Source organism: Schistocerca serialis, chromosome 5 (genome assembly GCF_023864345.2).
Source record: "Schistocerca serialis cubense isolate TAMUIC-IGC-003099 chromosome 5, iqSchSeri2.2, whole genome shotgun sequence".
NCBI lineage: Eukaryota > Metazoa > Arthropoda > Insecta > Orthoptera > Acrididae > Schistocerca > Schistocerca serialis.
The window spans coordinates 32941391-32965801 of record NC_064642.1 but is presented as its reverse complement, the minus strand read 5'-3'; the positions used below and the strand labels follow the sequence as shown (position 1 = coordinate 32965801).

The 24411-nt window shown below is 43.7% G+C and overlaps 1 protein-coding gene across 1 annotated transcript in view; it reads left to right on the top strand.

Moving 5' to 3' along the window:
* The window catches only part of LOC126481726 (muscle M-line assembly protein unc-89-like), a 1115867-nt gene that overhangs the window by 252113 nt on the left and 839343 nt on the right, over positions 1-24411 (top strand). The window contains exons 16-18 of the mRNA XM_050105679.1: positions 3945-4324; positions 10942-11284; positions 18135-18308. Coding sequence (XP_049961636.1) covers positions 3945-4324; positions 10942-11284; positions 18135-18308 — 897 coding nt within the window. The remainder of the gene's footprint in view (positions 1-3944; positions 4325-10941; positions 11285-18134; positions 18309-24411) is intronic.

Below are 24411 nucleotides of genomic sequence, written 5' to 3'. Positions count from 1 at the left end.
AGCGTTAACAGTTTTGACGTTTGGCAATTAGACAGGGACGTTTACTGCAGGAAGTATTAAGAAACTGAAGGTGCTTTTAGTGACAGGTGGAGAAATACATGGTGGGTATTACTACCAGAGAAAGGGAAATAGAGAAATTGCTGAGGGACAGTCTGTATATATGTATATATAGCTGAAGACTGTTACTTGGAAACGTGTGAAAGTGGATTTTATCCAGCAGTAGACACTGAATGGCTGAAGAAGATGATTGTATTGATGACAATAAATCTAGAAGAACGGTAGGCATTACCTCTTGGATAGCTGGCAAAACATTTTAAAGTCGTATACAGTATTAACCGAATTACGATACTCTGTTGTTCGTTTTGAGTCTGCCTACTCTGACTGCAAAGACGGGTCATATTCAAGGCCAGAGTTAACGAAAGAGAAGGAACTTACATATGGTTAGAAGCAATTAGTTTGTAAATGGTAATTACAACACTTTAAGGGAATCTGTTGTTATACAGAAAGAAAAAGTGGACGAAGAACTAAACCCTGTGGTATTCCAAAAGAGGTCACTGTTCCATGACTGTTCTCTGTTACAATGGTAGAGCTTACTTATCTGTAACGCACATAGGTGTGAAGTTTCATCAGTACACTACCTGGAAGAATTAGGCGTTTTATTTATGATTTTCTAAGTCGTTAATGACGTCACTAGGGTCAACAGCGCTGTCATCAAACTCGTTTCCAAGTAGGTCATTTGCGACTCAGTTTAACCCAATTTAAATATATTTTGAGTCATTAGTATTCTAACGGCCTTGATTAAGTTCGGCATGCATTTCCTTCCTGTATGAACGTCTCCATTGGAGGGTAGAAGTTGCACTCAATATCCTCAATTACTTGTTGGAAGTTTCCAGTCTGTCTTTCCCTACAGTTTTTACCCTCTATAGCCTCCTCAGATAGCATGGATTTTATTCTTTGCTGTGTTAGCACATGTCTTTTCAAAAATGGTTCAAATGGCTCTGAGCACTATGGGACTCAACTTCTGAGGTCATCAGTCCCCTAGAACTTAGAACTACTTAAACCTAACTAACCTAAGGGCATCACACACATCCATGCCCGAGGCAGGATTCGAACCTACGACCGTAGCGGTCGCGTGGTTTCAGACTGTAGCGCCTAGAATCTCTTGGCCACAGCGGCCGGCAGTATCTTTTCATTGTGTCCTTTTCTCTTGCCGATTCTGCAGAGAACCTCCTCATTCCTTATTAGTCCACATAATTCTCAGCGTCCGTCTGTGGTACCACCTGTTGGATTCTCTTCTTTTTCGGTTTTACTACAGTTCATACAATGCTGTGCTCCAAATGTACATTCTCAAAAATGACTTCCTCAAATTGAGGGCGAAGTGTCATACTGACAGCATTCTTTTGAACAGGAGTGTCTTCTATATCTGTCCTAATGCGCTTTTTTTGTCCTCTTTGATTCGCCAGTCAAGTGTTATCTACCATCCCAGCAAGCAGAATTGCTTCACTTCGTTTACTTCGTGGTTCTCAATTTTGATGTTAAATATATCGCTAATCTCATTTCTGGCAGTCCTCATCACTTGTTTCTTCGTACTGTTTTACTCTCAATCCATAGTGTGTGCCCATTAGATTATTGATTCGAGTCAGCTCTTCCTGTAATTCTTCCTCGTTTTGACCGAAATGTCACCTTCCAATCTTATCATTGATATTCAGTCACCATGAGTTTTAAACCTACTTTGAACCTTGCGTTTATCCCCGTCATTGCTTCTTTGTTAAGTGGAGTGAACCGTAGGGTTGACAGACTATATACGAGGGTCACTCCAAAAGAAATGCACACTATTTTTTTAAAAATCCATCTTTTATTCTACATGTTTGAAAGTTTTAGAGTGTGTTGATACATCCTTTAGGAACAATATTTTCATTTCTCCACGTAATTTCCATCCCTCTCAACTGCCTTACGCCATCTTGGAATCAGCGCCTGTATACCCGGACGGTAAAATTCTGGACCAACCTGTTGGCGCCACTGTTTGGCAGCGTGCACAAGGGAGTCAGCATCTTCTTTCAGTGTCCCAAAGAGATGATAGTCACATGGAGCCAGGTCAGCACTGTAAGGCGGGTGTTTCAGTGTTGTCCATCCGAGTTTTTTGTCGCTTCCACTGTTTTTTACTGACATGTGGCCATGCATTGTCGTGCAGCAGCAAAACGTCGTGCTTTTGTCGATGTGGTCGAACACGACTCAGTCGAGCTTGAAGTTTCTTCAGTGTCGTCACAGAATTTATGGTAGTTCCACTTGGCATGATGTCCACAAGCAAGAGTCCTTCGGAATCGAAAAACACAGTAGCCATATCTTTTTCAGCAGAAGGTGTGGTTTTGATTTTTTTTTTTTTTCTTGGGTGAATTTGCATTATACCACTCCATTGATTGCCTCTTCGTCTCTGGTGAAAAATGATGGAGCCATGTTTCATCACCTGTCACAATTCTTCCAAGAAATTCATCTCCACCCTTCTTGTACTGTTCCAAAAGTTCACTGTTTTCTTGTTTCTTTGTGAGCCACTGTCAGCATCCTGGGAACCCACCTGGCACAAACCTTTTTTAACGCCAACACTTTCAGTATTCTGAGAACACTTCTTTCCCCTATCACAACGTAGCGTGACAATTCGTTCACTGTGATGCGTCTGTCAGCAGTCACCAATTTGTTAACTCTCTGCACATTGTCTGGAGTGTGTGCAGTACGAGGCCTGCCGCTGCGAGGACAATCCTCAATATTGCCGTGCCCGCTTTCATCACGTAACCTGCTTGCCCACCGACTAACTTGCATCTCCACACACCTTTTTCAACCTCTTGTGGATGTTTCCCACTGTCTCGTTTTCACAGCATAGGAATTCTATGACAGCACGTTGCTTCTGACGAACGTCAAGTGTAACAGCCATCTTGAAGACATGCTGTGAGGGCGCCACTCACGGGAACAGGTTGAAATAAGTTTGAAAACAAGTGGGAAGGATCTACATCTACATCTACATCTATATCCATACCCCGCAAGCCACCTGACGGTGTGTGGCGGAGGGTACCTTGAGTACCTCTATCGGTTCTCCCTTCTATTCCAGTCTCGTATTGTTCGTGGAAAGAAGTATTGTCGGTATGGCTTTGTGTGGGCTCTGATCTCTCTGATTTTATCCTCATAGTCTCTTCGCGAGATATACGTAGGAGGGTGCAATATACTGCTTGACTCCTCGGTGAAGGTATGTTCTCGAAACTTCAACAAAATGGCTCTGAGCACTATGGGACTTAACCACTGAGGTCATCAGTCCCCTAGAACTTAGAACTACTTAAACCTAACTAACTTAAGGACATCACACACATCCATGCCCGAGGCAGGATTCGAACCTGCGACCGTAGCGGTCACGCGGTTCCAAACTGGCGCCCTTAGAACCGCACGGCCACACCGGCCGGCGAAACTTCAACAAAAGCCCGTACCGAGCTACTGAGCGTCTCTCTTGAAGACTCTTCCACTGGAGTTTATCAATCATCTCCGTAACGCTTTCGCGATTACTAAATGACCCTGTAACGACGCGCGTTGCTCTCCGTTGGATCTTCTCTATCTCTTCTATCAACCCTATCTGGTACGGATCCCACACTGGTGAGCAGTATTCAAGCAGTGGGCGAACAAGCGTACTGTAACCTAGACACTGCAAAACTTCCACACATGCAGAATGAAAACTGTGTTTTTACAAAAAATAGTGTGCATTTCTTTTGGAGTGACCCTCATATATGCTTGTCTCACACCTTTTCTGCCGTGAGCGCTTGGTTCTCCGTCTTCCACTCTAATTTTTTCCCCTCTTTGCGACTTTATCCCTTAAGAATTCTCAATTGGCCGATACAGCTGACGAAACATTAAGCAGTGTTACAGAAATGTGCTCCTGGTCTAACACGAGACGTCGGTCCTCGCAGGACGTGTCTGGCGGAGAGACGCCGCTGCCGCGCCGGCGGCAGCTGTCGCTGGACATGGAGGCGCCCAAGGACGACTCGTACTCGGAGGAGGGCGACGGGCTGAAGACGCGGCTGCTGCGCGACGCGGCGGGCCGCCGCTCCGCCAAGACGCCGTCCGTGGAGTCGGTGCGCGAGGAGGAGCCGCTCATCCCCACGACCATCGTGACCGAGGTCGAGAGCCGCCAGCAGCAGCAGCAGCAGCAGCAGCAGCAGCGCGCCCTCGACATCGACCTGCCCACGCTGCACGCGCCGCCCCCGCCACCCACGCCAGTCACGCCCGCAGAGGGCGCGCCGCCCCCGGCCGCCGTCTCCGACCCGGTCGTCATGGAGCAGCTCACCAGGTGCGCCCCCCGCCGGCTGCCGATATCAGCCCTGCTCCCCACGCAGATTAATGTTTCCCGCGTTCGATTCCCGGCGGGGTCAGGGATTTTCACCTGCCTCGAGATTACTGGGTGTTTGTGTTGTCCTCATCATTTCATCATCATTTATGAAAGTGGTGAGATTGGGTTGAGTAAAGACTGGGAATTCGTATGGGCGCTGATAACCGCGCAATTGAGCGCCCCACTAGCCAAACATCATCATCATCATTATAAGAATAATGTTTATGAAAAGTTCTCGGGTATTCAACCAGGTGGCCTCGTCCAAATTGTACGATATTTCAGCAAGCTGACTTGGTATCATCTCCAGGCTGTCCTGACGATTGATTTTTCTTTTGCTGGGCACCGTCCGCTATCCCAGTCTCACCAAGTCCCTGTCGGCGGCTCTACTGGCGAGATTGCACAGGAAGTGCGACGCATCAGCAGTGGCCGCACCCTTGCACTTGCGTCACAGAGCCGGAGGACTGTGATTCGCATCACAGAGGTCGCTCTTCTGTCTCCATCTTGCCAATGGAGCCGTCCACGGGTAGCGCGGACCAGAGTTCGACAGTCGGTGGGAGGGGAACTGCACTGTCTGACCAGAAGCATCTGGACACCGGACTCTGCTGTGTGAGGCGGAATGGGTTGCTAGATGTCACGGGAGGCCCACCCTCCAATATTACATGAGGCGGAAAGTATTGTGTTCTCGGTAGTGAAACTATGACAGTGGAATGGGTTGGCTAGGAGAATCCGGTGACTTAGAATCTGGTCTAGGTATCGGACATCACCTGAGTAACAAATCCGTTGGGGACATTTCAACACTCCTGAAGTTGCCCATCTCGAGTAGTGGTGATGTGGTTGTGAAGTGGAAATGCGAAGGAACAGCCACAGGTACACCATGCCAGGCAGATCTCATATACTGACAGACAGGTTATGCCGAGCATGACTGGAAACGAGGGATTTTGGATTGTGAATCACGCTGTACCCGTGGCAATACGACGGAAAGGTTTGACAATGAAGAACGTCTGGCAGATGTTATCTGCCATCAAATTTAGTGTCTAGGCTGAAACACATAGGAGGTGGTGTAACGGTATGTGGGTGTTTTTCGCGTTTGTGTTGCGGTACCCTCATTGCGCTCAAGCAGACGCTAAATTCAGAAAAATCTGAACACATTTTACACCATTATTTACTGCTGTAGTAGAGAAACATTTCGGAGATGATGATTCTTTCTGTCAGAAGGCACGCTGCCATAAAGCAGCATCTCTGAGGCAATGGACTGTGGATAACGACATTCCTGAAATGGACTGGCCTGCCCAGGTCCCGACCTGAAGCCAGTGGAACATCTTTGGGATGAGTCAGAACGTCTACCCCTTTACAGTCACACACCTCACTGAAACTTTCGTCAGCAGACTTCAAGCTCTCACAAAGGCGAAGGGTGGATACACCGCATATTAGCCTCCGTTAATAGGTGTCCGGATACTTTTCATCATAGAGTTTGTAAGACGGCGCCAAGCGGGAGACAAATGAATCGTCATGACCGCCTGAAGTTGACAACGTGCCGAAACATCGCACCGCTTAGACGACGCTACCAGAGTGAAGACGACAAAACGTGTAAAACATATCATGCGCCACAAAAGCCTAAAATCATAGAGCAAATAATATCTCTGATCACCTTTCCTAGCTGCTGGTGGCGCAGTGATAACGGCACTGGTGTTAGGAAAGAGTGGGAATCAAAACCTTGTCCACCCGTCCTGCCAATAATACCAGACAAATGTCATTACGTTTCCTTCAGCAATGGCTCATCCCTTGGTGCTGAAATCGTCTTCCAGCTTCTGCATTACTTCAGGTTTCGGTCCCCGTGCTGGGAGCTTCTTCAGCCACCTCGGAACACCAGAAGAATCCTGAAAAAACGTCCCACGGAAGTTTAAACGCCACCGTTCTAGAAGTTAGAAGTATGGCGTGAACTAATAATTCAGATTTTTCCCATTAAAGACAAACGGCCCAAGAGCCTACAGACTTACATAATTACATGACCTATTTCATTGCTTCACTTTCTTCATCTCATCTGTATTTTGACTGAACCAGCTTTTAGTCACTGATGATTTCGAATTAGGCGAAGTATTAAACTCCGCTTTTGTCTCTACCGCCTTTATTTCAGTTTTAGAGTTGCGACGTTTCCCTCTCCTCAGGAACACATCACCGTAGGGTATATGTTGAGTCCGCAGAACTGTTTCTTCCTCACTTTTTTTCTCTGTAGGCCATAGTTTCATGAGACATTTTTCTGCTGCCGTATTCTCCAGCATGTTGTCTCGAAATAATTGTTTAGGCCTCGAAATGTACCATTCGATAATTGTACATCGGATGAATAAGCTTTTGCCATTTAGGTATGAGCTTGAATTTCTTCCCTTTTCGCGTCATGATGATTTCATGGTACGCATGAGGGAGGCAGTAATATTTGGCCCGATTATAACTAGAAAGTAGGCTCTCCCTTTTTTAAGAGCAAACCTAGCCATGATCTACAATGCCTTCCTTATAGGTACTCACACTGAACTTTGACTAGCATCTTCTTAACGATTTATCAGTTGCTAAACAAACACGTACCTAGGAAGGTATCTGTACCGGACAGTAACTTTCAAAAGTGGATGGATAGAACGAATGTGTCGCAAGCCAGATCTTTCGTGGTTGAATTACGTTACCTTAACATTCTTCCAACCAATATCAGCGTTGCGTCTGCCTTTCCTACGATTAGCTTTACTTAGTCGTTCCATTTTGTTACTTTTTCCCTGAATTTATACCTAATAGCATAGTTGAACAGTAATGTGTTGTCCACCTACTTACATATAGATGTTAGATTTCACCATTCTGTATGTCTTCCGTCGGTTCTTAGTCGCTAATTTCATTATTAGTAATTTCCCAAAATAATTATGATACTGTATTGCATTTTTTGGCGTCAGTCTCCTAATTTTAGAGTACCACAAAGATTGTGAGTGCCGTTGTATCGGTGTCCTGTACGCAGCCAGCAAAAGTAAAGATGTTTGTTGGCTGCTAGATCCCCACTCAATTGCTAAGTCACCTGATCAGGAAAGCTCTAAAGTTTCTCTATCTTGCGATGGGTGCACATAGGCGCCCCCAACCGCGAAAGGGGGAGGGACAACTCGGGACACTTGCCACCCCACCCCCAGACTGGAATCTGAAGTACAGAGCTTTTATTCGTATACTGAACGGTTAATCACCAGTCTTCTGGTTTATAATTTTTGTGTCACCTATAAAATGTAGTTCTTATAGCATGACGGTCTCTCGAGACTGACCAATTAATTTATATAAATAATTACAATTTTAGAACCTTGTGGTTCCCCCCCCCCCCCCCCCCCCCAACCGTGGAAAAACTGCTGTGAATGCCCATGTCGTCAAGTTTAGTGTCACATTCGTCCTGTTTTCGTAAGTCCCGGATTGACTGCAACCGTTAGATCTATTAGAAATCGACTATTTCAAGATTAAAACTGGTTTGTAAACTGTAATCTAAAATTCTGTGCAATAAAAATTGCTTGTGATGTAACGTAACAGACAGTTTCTGCCATTACATAAAATTGCTAGAAATTGCGCATCCCTTTCCGTAACAACTACTTCGCTTATAATTTACTATTTCAGCTTTTTTCATGGGGTTGAACTTTTCAGCATTGGTTTCCCTTTTAGAAATTAATCTCAACTTCACTAACTTGTATTGAAAGTCAGAGGCACCTCTTATTCATAGTTACGTAACAGGTTAACGGGGGACGGTTTCCATGAACCAATCCTGCTAAGCGTAAGATGAGGACACAATTCATCTTTAAATTTTTTTAGGAAAGCCTTTTGGAGTAAAATGGTTCAAATGGCTCTGAGCACTATGGGACTTAACTGCTGAGGTCATCAGTCCCGTAGAACGTAGAACTACTTAAACCCAACTAACCTAAGAACATCACACACATCCATGCCCAAGGCAGGATTCGAACCTGCGACAGTAGAGGTCGCGCGGTTCCAGACTGAAGCGCCTAGAACCGCTCGGCCACACCGGCCGGCTTTTGGAGTAATTGATTTATTCAAGCCGTAGCATACTTGAATTCTGATAACTAATGTTACTTAAAAGAATATGTTTTAATAACTATCAGCTAATTAAAACATCAATAAATATACATATAGTAATTTGCTTAATCAAAGCCTCTGATCGAACAAAATCGTTTGATACCATCACAATAACATTGTACTTGATGTTAATTTTGGTATTTTGGTGGTAATCTTTATGTTTCAGCCGTTTCAAACGTCGTCATCCCAGATCAATCCATATGCTATAAACACGATTTGCATTCGAATAATAGCGACAGTTTAGGATGGACTCACAGTGCCGTTTGGATGAAATGAATTCTCTGTATAACTGGTCATCAGAATAACTTGAAGTGACATGAAACTTAATTTGAATCATAATGGGCATCGTAATTCTGAAGTTGGGCGTGTTCTAAGCCAAAGGAATGACGTCACAAGCCACTGGAATAAAAGTAGCAGCGTCATCTGAAAGGGGGCACTCGACACTTGGGCAGCAGTAGTGGCGGTGTTGATACGATGCCGACGTGGGCAGCAAGCTGACGATTTGACAGCTACAGGTGTGCATTTGTTTCCAAGGTGACGCTGCTTCGTTTTCGTCTAGTTTAAAGGTTACAACACTGATGCGGCGAGATACATCAGTTTATCGCATTCGTGTTAGTATTTATTGTACTGAGCAACAATAAACAAACATTACGCAAAGTTTTTGTTTGTTATTTATAAAATTAAAAAAAAGACAATCAAAATCTGAAGCAATGGACCTGACGGTTGAAAAACCAACGGCTAGAAGAGAAGTATATCCGGGGGAATTGTCGATTTGGCAGTCTGATGGCTTGGTCTAAACCAAACAAGTATTTGGCCAGTGTGTGGAGGACAGGTGTTGGTGTAAAATTATGTGATCAAAAGCATCAGGACACCGTATATAATGCTGAATTGACCGCTGAACAGCGCGAGAGACAGACTCGGCATTATAAAACAAGGCAGGTAGTAATGTGCTGCCAGCAGACAAGCAGTAACAGCAGAATTGGTTGACGAATGTGGACTAATGGATGGATGTCATCTGGGTAATAAATCGTCAGGTACATTTCAACCCTTCTCCCAGGTCAAAAAGTGTTGATGTGATTGTGAAGCGGAAATGCGAAGGAACACCCAGGCTAGGCCAAGAGCAGGGAGGCAGGGATCTTCGAGCATTGCGAAGGATGGATGTACAAAATCGGATGAAATCAGAGGAGGGAATCACTTGCCTGGCAAAGTGCTACAAGCAGAGCTGATAGCACAATGACAGTGTGTATGGAGTTAGAAATAATGCGGTGCAATGGCCGAGGAACTCACGCATTTCTGTAGTCAGCGATAAGCGACGCTTTAGCTGGTGTAAAGACCTACACTGAATAGTGAATGACTGGAAACGAGTGGTATGGAGTGACGAATCGCGCTATAGCCCATGGACACCGGATGGAAGTGTTTTGCTTTGTGAAAATGCCTGGAGAACATTATCTGCGATCATGTGTTGTGCCACCAGCAAGGTACAGAGGTGGTAGCGTTTCGGTGTAGATGTTTTTAGTTGTTATGGTGCACTTCCCTTCTGTGCTTAAGGAAACGCTAAATACGGAAGGGTACTAACAAATTGTATGGCATTGTGCAACAGTCCAGGATGACGATCTTTTGTATCAGCGTGACAATGCTACCTGTCATAAAGCAGCATTTGTGAAGCAGTGATTTGTGTGTCCAGATACTTTTCATCTGTGTGTTGTCAACGAAATTTCTACCATGAGTACTCTGGTATCAGGAGCCACAGAGCTCGAATGGCTGTCAAAAGAAATGGACTTACAGGGGACCACAGCTGTGCAGCGCTGTGCCAGCATAGTGAGAGCGCCACTGTCTCACGCCACATGTGTACGATGGACACTAGCATTCTGTCCAGGTGATGCATCGGTGGCTGCACAGTGCACAGTCAGTCGGTTCAGTGGAGTTGCTTGACAATTTCCGATCCAATTTTGCTGTACCAGGACTGCTTGATAATTACCTTGCTCGTCACCAGTTACTCTCTCCAGTTGCAACTCGGATTTGTCCCTCCACTGCCCTTGGCCTTGTTGTCATTGTTATGGTGACCGCTTTGTGTAGCGTGTCCAAGTTGCTTGCCCTTGTCCTGGTCTGTTGCCTTGCCTGTAGTCTGTCGCATTTCGGTTATCTACAGTTAATTTGGGCCACTCCTCCACAGGCTGCTCTCCCACCTGACAGTTTCCTCCATTTCTCAATTTCTTCTGGAACTCTGAGATGCGTACTTATATCCAGCTACCCACAGATACAGCAGCTACAAATCCACTGGCTACCTCTAACTTAGGCGACATCATACAACTTAGCAGAGGTGGGATGTAACTAGCTATGAGATGGGATTTGTGATGTTGGAGCGTGTGATTCACTGTATGAGATCGTATGTAGTACATTATTTGGAACTGATGCTGTAAGTACGGCACAGGAACCTAGCTACAGTGTGAAGTATAACTTCGAGTGGTGTGGGTGTGTATCAGGTCACTGCAGGAGATCCAGCGTGGCCTGGCCGCAGTGGAGGAGCAGGTGCGGTCCGAGTCGGCGTCGGAGCCGCAGCTGGCGCGCACCAGCCTGTCAGTGCTGGAGACGCTGTCGCAGCCGGTGGAGCAGCTGCGGCGCGGCCTGGAGCAGCCGGAGCAGCTGGCGGTGGAGCAGCTGGCGCAGCCGGTGCAGGAGCTGCGCCGCGGCCTGCAGCTGGTGGAGCAGCAGCGCGCCGTCATGGCCGAGGAGGACGACCACTCGCTGCTCGAGCGCACCAGCGCCTCCATCCTGGAGACGGTCGCGCAGCCCGTCAGGCAGCTCAGCCAGCTGCTCCAGCAACAGGTACGCACCGTCCCACAAGCTAAGCCATTCTCTGTCCGCCGTCCCGTTCCTGTAGTGAAGAATATCTTTCTTTTTATGCTGGGCACTGGACGGGATCCACCTTCGAGGACGTATGCTGTTATCTGTAAGTTCACCAATCAGAAATGTACCGATAACACTTTTCTTATGGCACCTTTTGTCACTGCAATATATCCCGTTAATTCATTCAAATGTCTTTTGGTTAATCCTGTAACATAATCACTCCCTGATGAAGCAAGAAGGTGTGTAGTTGGTGAATCACTATAATGTGTTGTGCAGTGTTGTGACTGTGAAAGAGTTTCTTGAGTATCCTTTGCGAATGGAAAATGCAGACTGTAAAAATTCTCATTGTAGGAGAAGGAGTACATATGTATGATGAACATATACACCATAATATTAATGTAAACAGTGATGGAAATATGTTATTGGTAAAAAAATATCTATACCAAAGTGCTAAATTTAAAAGTTGTTAGAAAGATAGTAGTTCTGGAATTAAAAGAAAAAACAACATAATATTAGACAAGAGAAGACATACATGTGTCTGTAACAAAATCTTGTCCTGATACAGTAAAATAATAACCAATACAAAATTCAGTGCACTATGTATAAGAAACGGACTGTTATTGCAAACTCTGGAGCTGGAACCCTCACACCAAACACAAATACAAATTCTACATTCTTGCAAGTCCGATAATCCTTTATAAATAATTAGCCAAATATTTCACAAAACTCTAAAGTGAGAAATTTATAAAAGAGTTTTCACTGCTATTGTCAGATTATGTACTGTTGTATTTTTCAAACACTCCCATACAGAATCCAGCAGTTTTCAGACACTCATTACATAATTATGAAGTGTCTGTGCAATGGAAATTTCTACTCCATAAGCAAACTGCTTTACGTCGCAACATGTTGCATTCCCTCCAGAGATCTAATTTACTTTAATTTAGCATCTTTAACTCCAATTACTGTTTGCTTTCTACTGATATCCCTGTCTGCCTTTCAAACAATCTTTGTCAACTGTGAATTAACTTCCAGTTGGAGTTGTTCTCTATATCAGGCAAACTGGTTTTCAATGTCATTCTTTACTTCCAATTTCAGGTGTAACATTACCCTGGAATTTACTTTTTCAATATCTGTTCTCTGTTTCAAAATCAGTTTTTAGACTGGAGTTTACCTTATCGATATTATCATTTATCTTACCCCTCACCTTTTGCAACTCAGACTTACGATTGCTTAACGTATCGATTATCGACAACAGTATAGCATTTTTCCCATTCATCTCGACGTTTCGAGTCAGTTGCTCCTCTAGGGAGTCTGTCATTGGCCGAGTATCATCAAGGCTAGTAGGTACCGAATCGGGCGATACAAGTAGTTCAGTTTGACTTGCTCTACTAAGACAATCTTCAGAGATTCTAGCCCCGTTTCATCGCCTTACTGCAGTAACATCGAATACGTTTGTTATTGTTGTTGTGCTCTTCAGTCCAGAGACTGGTTTGATGCAACTCTCCATGCTACTCTATCCTGTGCAAGCCTCCTCATTCCCCAGTACCTACTCCAACCTACATCCTTCTGAATCTGTTTAGTATATTCATCTCTTGGTCTCCCTCTACGATTTTTAACCTCCACGCTGACCTCCAGCACTAAACTGGTGATCACTTGATGCCTCAGAAAATGTCCTACCAACCTATCCTTTCTTCTAGTCAAGTTGTGCCACGAATTTCTCTTCTCTCCAATTCTATTCACTACCTCCTCGTTATTTATGTGATCTACCCATCTAATCTTCAGCATTCTTCTGTAGCACCACATTTAGAAAGCTTCTATTCTCTTCTTGTCTAAAGTATTTATCGTGCACGTTTCACTTCCGTACATGGCTACACTCCATACAAATACTTTCAGAAACGACTTCCTGACACTTAAATCTATACTCGATGTTAACAAATTTCTCTTCTTCAGAAACGCTTTCCTTGCCATTGCCAGTATACATTTTATATCCTCTCTACTTCGACCATCATCAGTTATTTTGCTCCCCAAATAGCAAAACTCCTTTACTACTTTAAGAGTCTCATTTCGTAATCTAATTCCCGCAGCATCACCCGACTTAATTCGACTACATTCCATTATCCTTGTTTTGCTTTTGTTAATGTTCATCTTATATTCGTCTTTCAAGACACTGACCATTTCGTTCAGCCGCTATTCCAGGTCCTTTGCTGTCTCTGACAGAATTACAATGTCATCGGCGAACCTCGAAGTTTTTAATCGAATACGTATCGGGACAGAAAATTTGAGTACTGCTCAGTTCTCCCTTAATTCTATCCATGCAAATTACGCTCTCAACTTCACCTTGTGAGCTGGCATCTGCTGGGCCTTTATCTCTTCAGGCCATTTTGTTGTGAAGTATCAGAAGCATACTCAACGTCTGTAAAAAATTTCGAGAGCTTATCTTTTGAAGGTTTCTCCAGCTAGAACACTCACTTTCTGCCGTGAAGAGGGCGAAGCAAAACCTCCAGCTACCACTTCTCATTGTTGCGTTTTAAAAGTAAAAGTACTCTTGAGGAATTATCAAGACACTTACCACATGCTGCTTAATTACACAGTAAGTATTCCATAATTCCTCAGATGACGGAATTTAATTCGATTTAGAGTATTCGATGCCTACCAGAATAAGAGCAGCCATAATCAATACTTCTTTGACTTCTTACTCCTGACCTATGCATATATCGGTTTACAATAACTACCAAAAACCTGATCTGCAATGTAAAATACGTTGCGCAACACGATTAAAGTATCACTTTTCGAAATCTTATAATTGTCTCCCACTGCTACGCCAAACTTTGAACTTGGCTCAAAGGTACCTACAACCTTCGTCTGTAATGGTGCAAAAGCATGGCATCTTGCAATATTACCCTCTGACACGACAATGCCTCAATTAGCGACGCATGTGAAAGAGAAGGCCAGAGCTCAGACGCTCATGTGACGTGTAAGGTAGGTTAACCATGTCACATTGACACTAAATTTCATCACAATTCTGTCATGTCAGCGCCAACGCCACCATGGACGTGTCACCCGATTGGAAGGTTGTCACACCCCCTCTTACGAACGTTTCACCCTTTCTTTTGACGTCCCTGCAATGGAGGTCAGAACTGTGACTCCCAAAGTTGAAATCACGCGGTTTCTTTTAGGCAGCCGACAAAAACATTTCAGACGCATCACTGCTCAGAAACGACACTTGAAGGCCTAAGGGGGTGTCATGGAGGATGTCAGTCAGACCACCCCTTTGCTTGGGGCTTTGATTTACAAACATTTCACTGTCGCGAACGACTGTTCAGAGTTTTATGAGCAGCAGGATAACGGCCTTGACAACTTTTGATGCTGCTGATACCCCGAGACGATTCAACCCCTTTATAAGGACATCAAGGGCCATGAACCCCAGCAACGTGACGTCAAACGGCACACACATAGAGAGTATGTTTCCAAAATAGCGGCAGCATTTTACGTTTCTCTGAGTTGTTACTGGGACCACCTTCCAGCTCTCGCTCACCTACTGGATCCAGTTTGTTTGCGGCAGCCTGTGAGCCACATGTTGCTCAGTCAAACCCGCCTTTTCTTTTACTACTTTGTAAAGTAACGTTACAAAGAGAATTCTTACAAGTGAGGAGCTGTGATGTGCTAAACGTCTAGTGCAGAATTTAAGTGTTCATCGGCACTTCCATTTTTAAATTCTTCTCATACAATGTAACTTAAAACCGCTTTTTGACAATGCAGTATTTGTCCATTTTCAGACTTGTGAAAATAAATTACTGGCAGTTTCAATTTGCAAGGTTTATTTTTATGCAAAGTTTAACATGTATCGTATTATTTGCTGCTAAGAATAGTCGTTGCCATTTACTCGCTTACATAATTTGTCAGACTGAATCCGCTAGACAGAATGTTTTCTTCCGATACTTAAAATTGTTGGAAAATTTGTGGTAAGTTCCTATGGGACCAAACTGCTGATGTCATCAGTCCCTAGGCTTACACACTACTTAAACTAACTTACACTAAGGACAGCACAGACACCGATGCCCGAGGGAGGTGTCAAACCTCCGATGGGTGGGGGTAGTCGCGAAAATCGTGGGAAGGCGCCTCAGACCGCGCGGCTATCCCACGTGGCTTTAATTGTTATCCATGCAGTTATTTTTTGTAGAAGAAGAGGTGAAGTTCATTCAAAATTTGTGTGCTCTTATATCTCTTATAGCCATAAAAGAAATTTCTTCCTAATAGCACCTATATGCATATCACCAATGAGATACTTACCGTGAGAGCGTTCGTTCTTCTTCTTCTTCCTCTGCGTCTTCTTCTTCTTTGAAGAAAGTACTTGACTCCCATTCCCTCCAGCCATGGTTTGTGCATCACTGATTTACCGAACTTTAACATTTGGGAAGCATGTTCAGTCACCTTCTCCATTGCCAAAATTATACTTTACTCGTCCTCTTCATCAATAAATCTAATGATGTTAATAGGAATCTGTCCAGAAATCCATTTTCCCCAATCACAACCCTTCTTGCACGTGTCTTTGAAATACAATGTGGCTGCACCAAGTGACAAGACCAAGATAGTTTCCGGTGTGGACAGGATTATAGTTTGGATTATAGTTTGCCATGTTGAGTAACGATAATCCTATACTACATGTCCTTCCTAAGAGTCAGCAGGCGCATTTTCTCTGGTGTTGCAGCAGATATTTGCAATGTGTACCTGGAGTCAACCCAAACAGGTGCTGCTCATAACATCTTTCATACGACGCCCAGGCCGACGGAGAGTGTTCATTTATTACCTGTTGTCCACCACCGTAGCTGAGTGGACAGTACGCCAGCTTGTCATACTGGGGGACTCAGGTTCGATTCCTGACTGGGTTGTGTCATCGTCCTCATCGACAGGCAAGTCACCGAAGTGACGTCACCTCAAAAGACTTGCGGCAGTCATTCAGGTTTACCTGGCGGAAGGCCCTTGCCTCACGACATTTCACTTCATTTCCTGTTGCAAACAAATTTGTTTTAAAAGTGGAATCTTATGTTCGAGCGATCCGAAATTAGTGTAGTCGATATGATTTTGGACTATCTGTATTAAAAGGGACAGTAAAACACGAAATATGATAAGTATTCCAGCCGTGACCTGTCCATGCTAGCTGCTGCGACCATGCAGCAGCTCTCCTCAGCTGGTGCTGGAGTACTGATCACTTTTCTCTCCCTTTTAATAACGATAGTCTGAACAAACATCGCACTAGGCTAATTTCAGATTGGTCACAACATTCCACTTTAAAAATAACTTTCCTCATGATGAGAATCAAACCGATGCTTTCCTTCGACAATGGGTGGTGCACGAAAGAAGTGATGAGCAGGATTTGTTTCGGCCAACGTCAGTTGTTGTTGTTGTTGTTGTTGTGGTCTTCAGTCCTGAGACTGGTTTGATGCAGCTCTCCATGCTACTCTATCCTGTGCAATCTTCTTCATCTCCCAGTACCTACTGCAGCCTACATCCTTCTGAATCTGCTTAGTGTATTCATCTCTTGGTCTCCCTCTACGATTTTTACCCTCCACACTGCCCTCCAATGCTAAATTTGTGATCCCTTGATGCCTCAAAACATGTCCTACCAACCGATTCCTCCTTCTAGTCAAGTTGTGCCACAAACTTCTCTTCGCCCCAATCCTATTCAATACCTCCTCATTAGTTACGTGATCTACTCACCTTATCTTCAGCTTTCTTTGGTAGCACCACATTTCGAAAGCTTCTATTCTCTTCTTGTCCAAACTAGTTATCGTCCTTGTTTCACTTCCATTCATGGCTACACTCCATACAAATACTTTCAGAAACGACTTCCTGACACTTAAATCTATACCCGACGTTAACAAATTTCTCTTCGCCAGAAACGATTTCCTTGCCATTGCCAGTCTACATTTTACATCCTCTCTACTTCGACGATCATCAGTTATTTTACTCCCTAAATAGCAAAACTCCTTTACTACTTTAAGTGTCTCATTTCCTAATCTAATTCCCTCAGCATCACCCGATTTAATTTGACTACATTCCATTATCCTCGTTTTGCTTTTGTTGATGTTCATCTTATATCCTCCTTTCAAGACACTGTCCATTCCGTTCAACTGCTCTTCCAAGTTCAAAAAATGGTTCAAATGGCTCTGAGCACTATGGGACTCAACTGCTGTGGTCATAAGTCCCCTAGAACTTAGAACTACTTAAACCTAACTAACCTAAGGACAGCACACAACACCCAGCCATCACGAGGCAGAGAAAATCCCTGACCCCGCCGGGAATCGAACCCGGGAACCCGGGCGTGGGAAGCGAGAACGCTACCGCACGACCACGAGATGCGGGCGCTCTTCCAAGTCCTTTGCTGTCTCTGACAGAATTACAATGTCATCGGCAAACCTCAAAGTTTTTACTTCTTCTCCATGAATTTTAATACCTACTCCGAATTTTTCTTTTGTTTCCTTTACTGCTTGCTCAATATACAGATTGACAACGTCAGTTATAGCTTGCAAAATCGAGTGCAGATATGTGTCGAAACGCCAGAGAGACTGCGCATGACGCCTCTTAGGAGAGACAGCCGATATAGCCATGTCATACGTGCCCAGACAAACACTAGTAAGAAGATTTTATAAGTCAATGAAACAGGTAGCCGATAATGAGAATGCGCTTCCTCTTGGCACTGTAGAAACGCTACATAAATAACTCGTCCAGTATTGTTGTTGTTTCGCTGTGCCTCAGTTTGTTCCCTGGCAGTTATTGCCAGTAGAGCAGACGAATGGAATGGCTAAGAGCGAGTTTGTGGTGTCTGCAGTCGGCAGAGCCGGCGCCTGGCGCCGCCGTGTCGGATCGCCGCCTCTCGCAGGTGTCGGAGCAGCTGCAGCTGCAGCAGCAACAGCAGCAGGAGGCGGAGCCGTCGGTTGTGCTGCACGGCATCGCCCGCCCTGTGCTGGAACTGCAGCGCGGCCTCACCTTCCTGCAGCAGCAGGTACGGGAACAAAAAACATGGGCTCTACACGAGTAAACAGAGTGACACTGCAGGAAGACCGTCACCGCATATTCCTATGTAACAGGTGTTCCTGCTCCATGTACTGATTTTATGTTGAATCTTGGGCAGACTGTGGATAAATGTATCAGCTTGAGGTCGGGTCCTTCTACTGAAACGAACGAGTCGAAAGCTATAAACCGAACCAGTTTTTATACCTCTGACACTGGAATGCATGTTCTGGTACTGTTGTTGCTGACATTGTAGGGTGGGCAACATTCACACGTGGTAGTATGGACGAAAACAAGGAAAAATTTCCAGTAAAACGGATCTCTAAAATGCATATCCTAAGAGCTATGAGCACTTGTTCAATAGAGGAAGATGAAAAAGTGCTCAGAACTTCGCTGGTACTTATTTTAGATATGAAGATAGTAACTGTTCTCGAGAGTACAGGTACCATTGATGACCATGCAACTTCTCTAGAATAAATGATAATTAATTGAAGCCCTCAGCTGCCAACAGGTGTTGTTGATATACCTCCGTGGGGACAGCTGGAAATGTGTGCCCCGCCAGCGACCAGAACCTGGGATCTATTGCTTGCATGGCAGAAGCTCTATCCATCTAAGCCACCGACGACACAGATGAATAGCGCGACTGCAGGGACTTATCCCTTGCACACTTCCCGTGAGACCCATTCTCCCAACTGTCCACAATCTAAATAATTAATGTACCTAACAGACACGGGAAGCGTGCAAGGGATAAGTCCCCGCAGTCGCACTATTCATCCGTGTCTTCGGTGGCTCAGATGGACAGAGCATCTGCCACGTAAGCAGGCGATCCCGGGTTCAAGTCCCCGTCGGGACACACATTTTCAGCTCTCCCCATCGAGGTATATCAACAACACCTGTTGGCAGCTGAGGGCTTCAATTAATTATCATTTATTCTAGAGAAGTTGCATGGTCATCAATGGGGTTCAGTTAATTATCACTTATTTTAGAGCTCTTGTTTACTGGATATATTTTCCTTGTTTTGGCCCATGCTGCCACCTCTGAAGGTTGCCTACCCTACAGTCTTAGCAAGAACGGTATCAGTAAAAGTGTCCCACAGTCAGAGGTTTGAGAACTGTTTTCGCCTATAACTTTCGAGTCGCTCTTTTCCAGTACAGAGACCCTGCGATGGCCCACCCAATTCTATCCTTATATGGATAAGTTTTCGGCTATAAATGACCGTGTTTGGCGATCGCAGTCGTAATTATAATGGGTGGACACTTGCGTGGATTAAGACATCAGTGTTGATGTCACTAACCGTTCTAAGCACTGGAGAGCTAAACTCTTACCACACACTCTTTAATTTTGAATAATTGGAACCGATATAGTAATTTTACAAGCAAACAAGGGGAAGGAGAGCACACAATGGAAGTCATAACCACTTTGAAATAACGACATACTGTGCATATTGACAATGTGGATCCTACACAGGTATTACTTTCGTTACTGTGGCAAAATACACTTTCATCAGTATAAAATAAATCTACTTTAAACTTTTATGTAGAATAAATCTGTTTTAAACTTGAGACACTTTTGTGTAAAATAACACTGAAATGTTGAGTGAAAACATCATTGAAGATGCTTAGTTACTGTTTAGGTGTTATAAATAACTTTTGCAGTTAATAAACATTCTACTTTAACATTATCGTTATACGTAATTGACCACTGACTGAAAATGAGTTTTTACATTGATGTTCCCTGACAATTTTCAACGTGAAGAATTTTTGAACTGATAGGACTTCAATGCAACACAAAAAAATGACTGAAAATGAGTTTTTACAGTAATGTTCCCTGATAATTTTCAACGTGAAGAATGTTTGAACTGATAGGACTTCAATGCAACGTAAACAAACATTTGTTGAAACATAAATTTAGTTTGTCACACCCCATGATTCAGCAAAATCGTATGTTCTGAATACCACAGTAATAATCTTTTTTGTAGTAATGAAAATGTGCAGAGTACCTTTTGTTGTCTTCATCTGCAACTGCTCTTATTATACTTGTCAATGTAATAATATAGCTGGTACTTTGTACACAATCTGATGCTTTGCTTAATATGGCAATAATAATTTTAATCGCTTTATATATGTCTACATATATCCAGCATGTTGTTGTTGTTGTTGTGGTCTTCAGTCCTGAGACTGGTCTGATGCAGCTCTCCATGCTACTCTATCCTGTGCAATCTTCTTCATCTCCCAGTACCTACTGCAACCTACATCCTTCTGAATCTGCTTATTGTATTCATCTCTTGGCCTCCCTCTACGATTTTTACCCTCCACGCTGCTCTCCAGTACTAAATTGGTGATCCATTGATGCCTCAGAACGTGTCCTACCAGCGTATCCCTTCTTCTAGTCAAGCTGTGCCACAAACTCCTCTTCTCCCCAATTCCTCATTAGTTATGTGATTTACCCATCTAATCTTCAGCATTCTTCTGTAGCACCACATTTAGAAAGCTTCTATTCTCTTCTTGTCTAAACTATTTATCGTCCATGTTTCACTTCCATATGTGGCTATACTCCATACAAATACATTCAGAAGCGACTTCCTGACACTTAAAGCAATACTCGATGTTAACAAATTTCTCTTCTTCAGAAACGCTTTCCTTGCCATTGCCAGTCTACATTTTATATCCTCTCTACTTCGGCCATCATCAGTTATTTTGCTCCCCAAATAGTAAAATTCCTTCACTTCTTTAAGTGTCTCATTTCCTAACCTATTTCCCTCAGCATCACCTGACTTAATTCGACTACATTCCATTATCCTCGTTTTGCTTTTGTTGATGTTCATCTTATACCCTCATTTCAAGACACTGTCTATTCCGTTCAACTGCTCTTCCAAGTCCTTTGCTGTCTCTGACAGAATTACAATGTCATCGGCGAATCTTAAAGTTTTTATTTCTTCTACATGGACTTTAATGCCTACTCCGAACTTTTCTTTTGTTTCCTTTACTGCTTGATCAATGTACAGAATGAATAGTATCGGCGAGAGGCTACAAGCCTGTCTCACTCCCTTACCAACCACTGCTACACTTTCATGTCCCTCAACTCTTATAACTGCCATCTGCTTTCTATACAATTTGTAAATTGCCTTTCGTTCCCTGTATTTTAACCCTGCCACCTTCAGAATTTGAAAGAGAGTATTCCAGTCAACATTGTCAAAAGCGTTCTCTAAGTCTACAAATGCTAGAAACGTAGGTTTGCCTTTCCTTAATCTTTCTTCTAAGATAAGTCGTAGGGTCAGTATTGCCTCACGTGTTCTAACATTTCTACGGAATCCAACTGATCTTCCCCGAGGACGGCTTCTACCAGTTTTTCCATTCGTCTGTAATGAATTCGTGTTAGTATTTTGCAGCTGTGACTTATTAAGCTGATAGTTCGGTATTTTTCACATCTGTCAACACCTGCTTTCTTTGGGATTGGAATTATTATTTTCTTCTTGAAGTCTGAGGGAATTTCGCCTGTTTCATACATCTTGCTCACCAGAGGGTAGAGTTTTGTCGGGAATGGCTCTCCCAAGGCCGTCAGTAGTTCTAATGGAATGTTGTCTATTCCTGGGGCCTTCTTTCGACTCAGGTCTTTCAGTGCTCTGTCAAACTCTTCACGCAGTATCGTATCTCCAATTTCATCTTCATCTACATCTTCTTCCATTTCCATAATATTGTCCTCCAGAACATGGACCCTGTATAGACCCTCTATATACTCCATAAATGGCTCTGAACACTATGGGACTTAACAGCTAAGGTCATCAGTCCCCTAGAACTTAGAACTACTTAAACCTAACTAACCTAAGGACATCACACACATCCATGCCCGAGGCAGGATTCGAACCTGCGACCGCAGTGGTCGCGCGGTTCCAGACTGAAGGGCCTAGAACCGCTCGGCCACTTCGGCTGGGCCTATATACTGCTTCCACCTTTCTGCTTTCCCTTCTTTCTTTAGAACTGGGTTTCCATCTGAGCTCTTGATATTCATACAAGTGGTTCACTTTTCTCGAAATGTCTCTTCAATTTTCCTGTAGGCAGTATGTATCTTACCCCTCGTGAGATAAGCCTCTACATCCTTACATTTGTCCTCTATCCATCCCTGCTTAGCCATTTTGCACTTCCTGTCGATCTCATTTTTGAGACGTTTGCGTTCCTTTTTGCCTGCTTCATTTACTACATTTTTGGATTTTCTGCTTTCATCAATTAAATTCAGTATCTCTTTTGTTACCCAAGGATTTCTACTAGCCCTCGTCTTTTTACCTACTTGATCCTCTGCTGCCTTCACTATTTCATCCCTCAAAGCTACCCATTCTTCTTCTACTGTATTTCTTTCCCCCATTCCTGTCAATTGTTCCCTTACACTCTCCCTGAAACTCTCTACAACCTCTGGTTCTTTCAGTTTATCCAGGTCCCATCTCCTTAAATTCCCACCTTTTTGCAGTTTCTTCACTTTTAATCTACAGTTCATAACCAATAGATTGTGGTCAGAGTCCACATCTCCCCCTGGAAATCTCTTACGCTTTAAAACCTGGTTCCCGAATCTCTGTCTTATCATTATATAATCTATCTGAAACCTTCTAGTATATCCAGGGTTCTTCCATGTATACAACCTTCTTTCATGATTCTCGAACCAAGTGTTAGTAGCTATGATTAAGTTATGCTCTGTTCGAAATTCTACCAGATGGCTTCCTCTTTCGTTTCTTAGGCCTAATCCATATTCACCTACTACGTTTCCTTCTCTTCCTTTTCCCACTGTTGAATTCGAGTGACCCATTACTACTAAATTTTCGTCTCCCTTCACTACCTGAATAATTTCGTTTATCTCATCATACATTTCATCTATTTCTTCAGCATCTGCAGGGTTAGTTGGCATACAAACTTGTACTACTGTAGCAGGCGTGGGCTTCGTGTCTGTCTTGGCCACAGTAATGCGTTCACTATGCTGTTTGTAGTAGCTTACCCGCACTCCTATTTTTTTATTCATTATTAAACCTACTCCTGCATTACCCCTATTTGATTTTGTATTTACAACCCTTTATTCACCTGACCAAAAGTCTTGTTCCCCCTGCCACGGAACATCACTAATTCCCACTATATCTAACTTTAACCTATCCATTTCCCTTTTTAAATTTTCTAACTTACCTGCCCGATTAAGGGATCTGACATTCCACGCTCCGATCCGTAGAACGCCAGTTTTCTTTCTCCTGATAACGATGTCCTCTTGAGTAGTCCCCACCTGGAGATCCGAATGGGGGACTATTTTACCTCCGGAATATTTTACCCAAGAGGACACCATCATCATTTAATCATACAGTAAAGCTGCATGCCCTCGGGAAAAATTACGGCTGTAGTTTCCTCTTGCTTTCAGCCATTCACAGTACCAGCACAGCAAGGCCGTTTTGGTTAGTGTTACAAGGCCAGATCAGTCAATCATCCAGACTGTTGCCTCTGCAACTACTGAAAAGGCTGCTGCCCCTCTTCAGGAACCACACGTTTGTCTGGCCTCTCAACAGACTCCCCTCCGTTGTGGTTGCACCTACGGTACGGCCATCTGTATCGCTAAGGCACGCAAGCCTCCCCACTAACGGCAAGGTCCATGGTTCATGCCTAATTAGCTATTATTGCCGGGTTGAACCATCATTTCAGTTTATATCATTTACTTTATTATTGCTATTATTGCTGGGTTGAACCATCATTTCAGTTTATAACGTTTACTTTCCGTCCACTGCATATAAAATGAGAGATATAACATAGTTAAAATGTCGAAGATAAAGCAACTGTTCACGAAATAAATCATGGCCATGAAGCCACTACTTCTAAAATATTGTTAGGCGTAAACTAATCAATTCCAAGATACTTTTTCATTGTAAAACGTTCAGTGACTAAGAGTGGACGTGGCACACAGAGTCACGTTTATGGAAGTTGTTCAGTGTGGTTGCACCTACGGTACGGCTATCTGTATCACTGAGGCACACAAGCCTCCCCACCAACGGCAAGGTCCATGGTTCATAGGGGGGATATCCAGCTTATGATCTGAAAATATTGCTGATTAAATATCACAGTATGTGATACGGC